The sequence below is a fragment of the Pezoporus wallicus genome, unplaced genomic scaffold (genome assembly GCF_028554395.1).
Source record: "Pezoporus wallicus isolate ANWC-B61680 ecotype Strahan unplaced genomic scaffold, APGP_CSIRO_Pwel_v1 contig_447, whole genome shotgun sequence".
In the NCBI taxonomy this organism is placed as follows: Eukaryota; Metazoa; Chordata; class Aves; order Psittaciformes; family Psittacidae; genus Pezoporus; species Pezoporus wallicus.
Window position 1 is genome coordinate 2,252,514 of NW_026636385.1, and position 9,274 is coordinate 2,261,787.

The 9,274-nt window shown below is 43.6% G+C and overlaps 1 protein-coding gene across 1 annotated transcript; it reads right to left on the reverse strand.

Moving 5' to 3' along the window:
- Positions 1-750: 750 nt before the first annotated feature.
- PDCD2L (programmed cell death 2 like) lies at positions 751-9,128 on the reverse strand. Its single transcript, XM_057400208.1, has 7 exons — positions 9,015-9,128; positions 8,729-8,892; positions 8,523-8,592; positions 5,712-6,112; positions 4,349-4,462; positions 1,975-2,123; positions 751-915 (listed from the first exon to the last, which is right to left on the reverse strand). The coding sequence occupies exons 1-7, from the start codon at positions 9,126-9,128 to the stop codon at positions 785-787; spliced, it is 1,143 nt and encodes a 380-aa protein (XP_057256191.1). The 3' UTR covers positions 751-784.
- Positions 9,129-9,274: the final 146 nt, after the last annotated feature.

Below are 9,274 nucleotides of genomic sequence, written 5' to 3' on the forward strand. Positions count from 1 at the left end.
CCCCTTTTTAAACTCACACTCAAAGACACTCAAATTACTCCGTTAAGTCAATTAAAATACTGCAGTTCAGCCTACGCTAACAGGGAACTCCACAGAAGGCTTTAGACTGTTTTGAACTAAAGCAGCGTGACAAGCCCGCAAGGACCAGGCTGCAGTAACAAGGCAGGTGTTGTACCTACCCCATCACTGTACCTGAGAGAAAAGAAGCTCCAACAAAAAAACACTTCTTCCCCATTCAAAGCAACCTGTCAGAGCACATTTCACCATGCTAATGCAGCTCATCTCTCATCAGCAAAACATAGAGAAAAGTTTCATGATAGGAAGACTCAGTGATAAGAGCGCTCCTGCCACCACTCACCGAGTTTACAATCTGCGGTCAAAACAAAGCAGATCTGTTTTTTTAAATCAAGCTTACATTAAGTTCTTCACTGCTTGTAGTTTCTAAAAACCGAATCGTGTTTGGCTGATGAATTAACAGGTTGCCTCATTACAGTTAGCTATGCTTTCTACTTTACTGTCCACCCCAAACATTAAGCATTAACTACACTCAGGAAACCATCTCTACAATTTCTGTGTGCAACCAAAGTATGCAAGTTTCTTTCACCACATTTTAAAGGCATGTCCAATCAGTTATTTGTGGAAATAAGCACAATGTCATCACATCAATTTCATTTTTCACCACTTCTGAGGAAAGTTCTCTTGCATAATTACACCTTCACCTGTAGTAAAAAAAAAACCACAAAACCAAATCACCAGATTTTTCATTTAGGCAGAGAAATACAATTTATTTAAATAATCTCTGATCTGGGTCTTCTTGTACAAATATAAATTCTTCAAGAGGGGTGTGGTGATCTGTTGGCCAACAGTTTCTCTCACATGTGTAAACAAGAGCAGTTCCAAATTCCACTGACAAACCTAAAAACAAAGCAACAAAGGCACATAATGTAAAAGTATGAAAAATGTGTCGTGGTTTAAGCCCAGCCAGTAACCACACAGCCACTAGCTCACTCCCCAACCCCCTCTTTCTTCTTCCCCCAGCTCCCAGAGGAATGGGGAGGAGAATTGAATGAATGTGACCCCCACGGGGAGAGACAAGAACAGTCCAGTAACTAAGGTATAACACAAAACACTGTTGCTACCACCAACAATAAGGAAAATAACAAGGGAAGAGAATACAACCGCTCACCACCTGCCAACTGATACCCAGCCTGACTCGAGCAGCAATGTGGCCCTTCTGGGTAACTGCCCCCAGTTTTTATACTGGGCATGACGTGCTGTGGTATGAAATACCCCTTTGGCTAGTTTGGGTCAGGTGTCCTGTCTCTGCTTCCTCCCAGCTTCCCCTCCTCCCTGGCAGAGCATGAGACTCAGAAAGTCCTAGGTCAGAGTAAACATTACTGAGCAGCAACTGAAAACATTGGTGTTACCAGCATTGTTCCCAGGCTGAAAGTCAAAAACACAGCACTGCACCAGCTACTAAGAAGGGGAAAAATGACTGCTGCTGCTGAACCCAGGACAAAATGGTATCATTGGAGCTGTTGCTCATTGCTCACTTCAGTCTTTGCCAATTCAAAAAATATTTCTCATATTCAGTCTTCTAACGGTAAAGATTTTAAAGCAAACAGAATTTTCAAAGACCTTAAGTGTCTGCAATCTTACCTGACAATATTTATTTTTCAAGGCCTCACTCAAGAGGCAATAAAGACAAATTACTCCCCAGGTCAGGAGTTATCTACAATGCTGTTCATTTGTGAGCAGATGAAGTTGCAATCACAGAGTCTCCATAAACCAAAGCTGTATCTTTCACTTAGTGAAATCGATAATGGAAACAGAGAGGATTGTATATACAAAGATGAGCACAGTGAAGTACATCAGTGTGGATGGTTACTGAGAAACAATCCAAATTACAGTCATAAACTTTACCAAGAAGGTGACTGTTTCTAGTATTCATTCATCTAAGTCAAAGGTTAGCACCTGAATCACTCTGTAGCATGCTGACCAGTGCTGGCATGAGTTGAAATTCAAATATTCTGTTGCTTCCACAGTTACTGCAGGCTGGAATACATCTCGTAAAGTTGCCTGGAGGACATGTGATGAATAAAGGCTGGCCACCCCAGGAGTATCTAGGAGAAGAAAGGAAAAAATTATATACTTTTTTTAATCTGAATTTTGGAAGAAAACTTACATTTTGGCAACAGCATTCAGGATTCTCCAAAACCTCTGAACTTGCTTGTAATAAAAAACATTATTAGGAGCTAGAATTGTTGACTCAGCTTCAGACGAACCATTAAACAAAGAGTAAAGATGGGGAGGTGTCGTGTTTTAAACCCAGTCAGGTAACTCGTTCACTCACTCCCCCCCTCCTTCTTTCCCTCCGCCTACTCCCGGAGGGACGGAGAGGAGAATCAAAAAGAATGCAACTCCCACGGGTTGAGATAAGAACAGTTTAGTAACTAAGGTATAACACGAATCACTGCTGCTACCACCAATAATAATAATGATAAAGGAAATAACAAGGGAAGAGAATACAACACCTCACCACCAGCCAACTGGTAACTCGCCCCCCCCAGCCCAACCAAGCACCGACCCATCCCTCCTCCAACCCCGCAGTCCACCAGCCCTTCCGGCTAACTCCCAGTTACATCCTGGGCATGACGTGCTGTGGTATGGAATACCCCTTTGGCTAGCTTGGGTCAGGTGTCCTGTCTCTGCTTCCTCCTGGCTTCCCCTCCTCCCTGGCAGAGCATGAGGCTCACAAAGTCCTTGGCCAAACCAAAACATCATTGTTATCAGCTCTGTTCCCAAGCTGAAAGTCAAAACTCTGCACTGCACCAGCTACCAAGAAGGAGAAAAATGACTGCTACTGCTGAACCCAGGACAGGAGGGGGAAATACTTGTGAAGCCAACACCTCGAAAATCTCTAAGCAAGAGCTAGATTTAAAGACCACAAATGCTTTGAACTGACACCTTTAAAATGTGCTGTACCTGACTCAATTAAACAAACTATACTTTCCTGAAAAATGAAATCCTAACCAGTGGCAGTTATTCAGCACAGAATACCTCTCAAAACCACTCTAAGTTATGCCACAGAACTGATACTGTATTTGTAAGAGTTACCAGAGCTCCACAACTAACAGGCAACCAAGACTGAAGATAGTTTCTACTGAATGCCAAGCTGAGGATTCTGTGCTAAGCTGAAAGCTCAACAGAGATCAACCTCTAGGAGCAACAGGGGTCTAACAGGCATACTCACAGTACCCATGAAGGGGAAAGGGAGGGCTAGGTAAAGACTGTAACTAGTGACAGTCATAGGGATCACCAGAGGTGATGTTTCAGAAGAACGAAAATCTCAAAGAGCATAATACTGCAAAGTGACAGATCCTGTGGAAAAAAAAAAAACTTGTCTCAAAACGTCACTTGCACTCTGCATTAGTATATTTTCTTTATGATCTTTGATACATAAAGTTTCTAGTATTTCTTCTCTGCGTAAACAGACCCTCAAACTTTACCTCCTCCTCAAGAAGATACCAGTTAGTTGTACCTGGTTCTGAAAACTAGCTAAACAATGGTTCTGTCACTGCACTGGGACAGCTTGACCAGATAGGCTGCACTGGGCTATCTGGAACAAAGAAGTTAAAAAAATAACAGTTGGTATGATCTATGAAAACCATGTGTGTTATCTGTTACCATTAATAATTTATGATTTGAACTCTCTGTTATACTTCCATTCAGAATTAATTCCCCTTTCAGAAAGTAGCTGCTCTGCATTTAAATCTGCTTTTATCCTAGGAAAAGCTACAGATTTACAAGAACTGAAGAATGCAGCATCCTAAGGGGTAATCACAATAAGCTGCAGAAGAACTCAGGCTTTAAAACAGGTAATCTCTTACTCCAGCAATATCTTTGGGACTGAAACAATTAGCAATTACAGTAAGGTTACAAAATTTCAGAGGAGCAGATTGCCCTGGAAATCTATCACAACAGCATACCACTGGGTATTACACTTCCACCTCAAAAATGCTTCTTGAAAACCACTATGTGTGGATTTCAGGGAGTTTTCAAAGACAGCCTGGGTCTGTTCTCATCAGATTTTATGTTGAAGAAAGTCTCCCACAGCCAGATCCAGGGTCTCTGATCTTAATTCGCTTCTCATCTACTTACACTTTGCACAAAAAAGCCCAACCAGGGACTGAAGTCTGACCACACATAAATTATAACAGCCCTTTTAATTTTTCTTATAAGGAAATAAAAAGTTATATATATTTCAAATGAAATAGTTTATTTTGAGGTACTAACAATCTGTATCTATGATCTGTATCTCCCTGCTACAACCAGATGATCAGCATACCTTAGAATCTGTTCAGGACACAAAGATATTCTTTTCATAAATTTATGGAATCTGTGGTCCCTGCTTTTGACTTCACTCTTCTCATATTTTTCATTGCCACCTTCACCGGCAAAACTAGAGCAGGAACAGAAACAAAATTTTCACTGAGGCTTTCAGTACAATACGCATGCTTTAAATAAGCAATAGTTACTATACATTCTTCACTGTGAGGGTGGTGAGGCACTGGAATGGGTTGCCCAAGGAAGCTGTGAATGCTCCATCCCTGGCGGTGTTCAAGGCCAGGCTGGACAGAGCCTTGGGTGACATGGCTTAGTGGGAGGTGTCCCTGCCCATGGCAGGGGGGTTGGAACTGGATGATCTTAAGGTCCCTTCCAACCCTAACGTTTCCATGATTCTATGATTCACATTAAAATTGTACTAAGTGCACAGAAAAAAACATCCATGTTAAATTAAGAGGCAATTCCTGTTAAAGGTTGCAAGTGAACATCTTGCTTCTAGTTCTTCTGCTTCTGGTGGCTTACAATTACTAATAGTCTTTCAAACTACCATGAGATTGAAGTCTACCATATACTTCTTTACTACTTCAAAAAATCTTTCTTTTAGTAATTTCTCACAAGTTTTTAAATTACAATGTTGTCTTTTTAAATTTTGAATTAAATGCAATTAAAGTCCTGTGGTTCATTAAAGGCCAACAAAACTCAACAAGAATACCACCACTAAAAAGCGTTCCATGTAGATTCTCCAATTGGCAGTAGCCTTAGTTACCAAAAAATTCATTGTTGCCCACAAATCAGGATAAGTCACACCACATGTTTATATATCAAACCAGTAAGGATTCAAGTGCTTGCTGTGACCACCTAAGTTAAAACTGAAATATTTTCAATAACTATGTTCAAAAACTGTCTTCAGACAACCTTTACAAAATCTTTGTGAGTCTTTCCATCATCCCAGTCTCTAGCCAAAATCCCCAAGTAATTCAAATCTTAAAAATGGATTGAAATGTAAGAAAAGCTTTAGCCTTGAAAAGAAAAAAGTCAAATGTCACAATATAAACTCATGCCATTTAGTGTAAGACATTGTTTGAACCACAAAAGTTTGGTTTCAGAGATTGACAGTCCATTGCTCTATCTGGAGCCCAAGGACATTCCAATTGCTCAGTCACTCAGAAGCAGATGCATCTCTGAACAATTTAAAATCTGACACAGCAGGGTGTATTGTCATATTCTTCCAGCTAAGTACTACACACCAATGGTTACAAACGGAAAGCATTCAGATTTAGTAAGAAGTGGGTTTCAACTACAATTATCAGACAGGAAATCATGGAATCCCTTCAGTTCAGTGTGAAATCCAGACCTGTTCTCACCTTTCTGACATCAGCTGCTCCAAATCAACACCCTCTCTCTGCTGATACTCCTTGAATAGCCTGTCTGCATGATCTGTATCAAGGAAACCAATGTAGTCTTCCTCATCCACAACACTAATGTAAAAGGGCTGAAACACAGGAGCTGAACCAGATGTTTCCACTACCATTCTCTCACTGACTGGAGAATGTGTATTCAGGGAACCTGAATCCACAGCCTCAGACAAGCAAAGGTGTTGGAGCTGGGATGCACACTCCACCTCTCTGGACAAGGAGCTGCTCACTGCTTCATTTAAGCCAAGCAGCTGAAGGGAGGTACATGCAGGAGTTTCTGCTCCATCAGAGACTCCCCAGTCATCTGCTTCATCACACCAATCCTTTGGAGTGAAATGTGATTCTTGTTTCTGAGAACAAACAAAAAAAAAGAAGATTAAAGGAAAAGTAAAAAGAACATTGTCAAGATCAGCCACCCTAATGCACTTCAAATATAGCTTCATAAAAGTTAAGAAAACCAAAACCTTAACCTAATGCTTTGTGCTATTTCACCTGTTCTCCTCACAGTGATACTTGACAGTGTACCCACATTTACTTTTCCCGGTACTGCAGCCATGGCAAAAAAACCCATACGTTTATGAGTTATGGCAAAAAAAAAATCTCACAGGAGATAAACGGAGCAGGAATTCATCAGCTTTTTGCCTGGCCTTTGCACATCACATTGCCATACCTTGGCTGCTGCCAGTGCCACTGACAGCTACTTTGGGCACGTTTAGCTGAAGCACAGTTACTGCAACACAGGTAAGCTCAAAGGGCAGAATATGGAGGAAAATAATAAGAACAACAACAATACAAGCTCATTTACCACAGACCAAAATTTTACAGTACAAAAGCTGCAGCTGAATAAACACTTTCTGCCTGTCATCACTACTTTGACAGCCATCCTCCTCTTTCAGTCTTTTTAGGCCAACATGCAGCTGCTCTTCAAGAGCAAGAATACCAGAAGTATATTAACAGTAATTGAGTCAGATTAATCAGAACTAATAATTTTTAGAAAATATATTTAAATTAGAAATCATTTTAAAGACGCAAACCTAAACAGCACAGCCCAAACATTTAAAGTTGAAAAACAGTATTTAGGTAGCTCAATTAAAATATTAATTATCAATTTTGACCATACAGTTGCATTGCCATCTCCACTTTAAAACAACTCTAACATAGATCACAAACAAGAAGTTAATCTTCTAGTAAATAACATGTAGTACTCATGGTGTCAAAATTCCATAACCACAAATTATCCACACAACCACATATGTGAATCAAACTGGCACATAGCACAGATTCTTAAAAAAGGTTGTCACAGACTGGTTTGGGTTGGAAGGGACCCTGAAGCTCATCCAGTTCCACCCCCTGCCACAGAAGGGTCACCTTCCTGCCCTTCCTTACACCAGGTTGCTCCCTGCCCCATCCAACCTGACCTTTAACACTGCCAGTGATGGAGCAGCCACAGCTTCCCTGGGCACCCTGTGCCAGCGCCTCAGCACCCTCACAGTGAAGAACTTCTGCCTAATGTCTAATCTAAATGCACCCTTTTTCACCTTGAAGCCATCCCTCTTATCCTGTCACTACATATCCTAAGTATGGTAACTTAAACAACTATATATAACATGTTATAGCCACTTAACTATCGATAAGGTGCAAAACTCATCCAACCCTGCTGTATTTCTTATTTTCATACAGCACACTGAAACAATGGAGAAGATGGCCGCATGCAAAGAGTTGTGGTCAATGGCTCAATGTCCGACTGGAGACCAGTAACGAGTGGTGTCCCTCATGGGTTCAGTGTTGGGACCGGTCTTGTTCAACATCTTTGTCGGTGACATGGACAGTGGGATTGAGTGCGCCCTCAGCAAGTTTGCTGACACCAAGCTGTGTGGTTCGGTTGGTACGCTGGAGGGAAGGAATGCCATCCAGAGGGACCTTGACACGCTTGTGAAGTGGGCTGATGCCAACCTCATGAAGTTTAACCATGACAAGTGCAAGGTCCTACACCTGGGTCGGAGCAATCCCAGGCACAGCTACAGGTTGGGCAGAGAAGAAATTCAGAGCAGCCGGGAGGAGAAGGACTTGGGGGTGTTGGTCAATGAGAAACTTAACATGAACTGTCTTCAGTGTGAGCTCTAGAAAACTAACCGTATCCTGGGCTGCATCAAAAGGAGCATGACCAGCAGATTGAAGGAGGTGATCCTGCCCCTCTCCTCTGCTCTCCTGAGACCTCACCTAGAGTATTGTGTACAGTTCTGGTGTCCTCAACATAAAGAGGACATGGAACTGTTGGAACAAGTCCAGAGGAGGCCACGAGGATGATCAGGGGACTGGAGCACCTCCTGTATGAAGACAGGCTGAGAAGTCATGGCTGTTCAGTGTGGAGAAGAAAAGGATACGTGGAGACCTCATCCAGCATCTGAAGGGGGCTTATAAGGATGCTGGAGAGGGACTCTTTATTAGGGACTGTAGTGATAGGACAAGGGGTAACGGGTTAAAACATAAACAGGGGAAGTTTAGATTGGATACAAGGAAGAAGCTCTTTACTGCAAAGGTGATGAGGCACTGGAATGGGTTGCCCAGGTAAGCTGCGAATGTTCCATCCCTGGCAGTGTTCAAGGCCAGGTTGGACAGAGCCTTGGGTGACATGGTTTAGTGTGAGGTGTCCCTGCCCATTGCAGGGGGATTGTAACTTGATGATCTTAAGGTTCTTTCCAGCTCTAATTATTCTATGATTCTACGACAGAACCCAAGAAGGCAGGTTGTTATCTATACCTGTTTTACACTGTAATCTTGCGTTTCCTTTTCTTGTGTCTGCAAGTACTGGGAGCGCAGTACCTTCCAGCTTTAACAAGCCGTGTAAAGGAAGAAGAAGATGAATCAAAACCACGTAAAGCACAAACTATTCAAGCTGGTAACACTTATCAGCGGCGGGGGGACTGCGCACGTGTCGAAGGAAGCCGCCGTGAGCCCTTCCTCACCTGCGGGCGTCTCCCGCGCAGCCGGGCCCGGTGCAGGCAAACACGTTGGCGAGGCGGTGGCAGGGAGACCCCTCCAGCGGGCAGTACACCTGCACCAGCTGCGCCAGCAGCTGTCCGCACACCCCGCACCGCGGCGCGGCCGCTCGCACGGGCGGCACCCAGTCCTGGAAAACGAATGGCGCCGAGCGTTCACTGGGGACCCTCCGAGGAGCACCGTGCAGCGAACCCCCCCCCCCCACCGCCGCCGCCACCACCCTCCGCCCGCCCCGCGCGGCCCCAGCCCTACCGCGGAGCCGCCCAGCTTGCTGGCAGCCCAGGCAGGGTCCTGCCCGCTCCCTCGGCACGGCCCCACTATAGCGGCATCCCGCAGGCCCAGCAGCACCACCGGGCCCGCCGCCATCCTGATGAGCTTTAGGGTCCCTTCAAACCCAAACCATTCTAGGATTCTATGATGGTTCTATGATTTAGCAAATCACAGATACCTGCTAAGATACCTGCCAAGAAGGACTTCCCAAGCACAAAGCAAATGTCACCTGCATGATCTGC

Excerpts from the sequence above, each read along its gene's own strand:
- PDCD2L (XM_057400208.1), bottom strand. The coding sequence starts at position 9,128 with ATGGCGGCGGGCCCGGTGGTGCTGCTGGGCCTGCGGGATGCCGCTATA. Across the intron at positions 8,893-9,014 it reads GCAAGCTGGGCGGCTCCGCG|GACTGGGTGCCGCCCGTGCG; the intron begins GTAGGGCTGGGG and ends TTCGTTTTCCAG. Across the intron at positions 2,124-4,348 it reads TGTCCTGAACAGATTCTAAG|ATACTCCTGGGGTGGCCAGC; the intron begins GTATGCTGATCA and ends TTCTTCTCCTAG.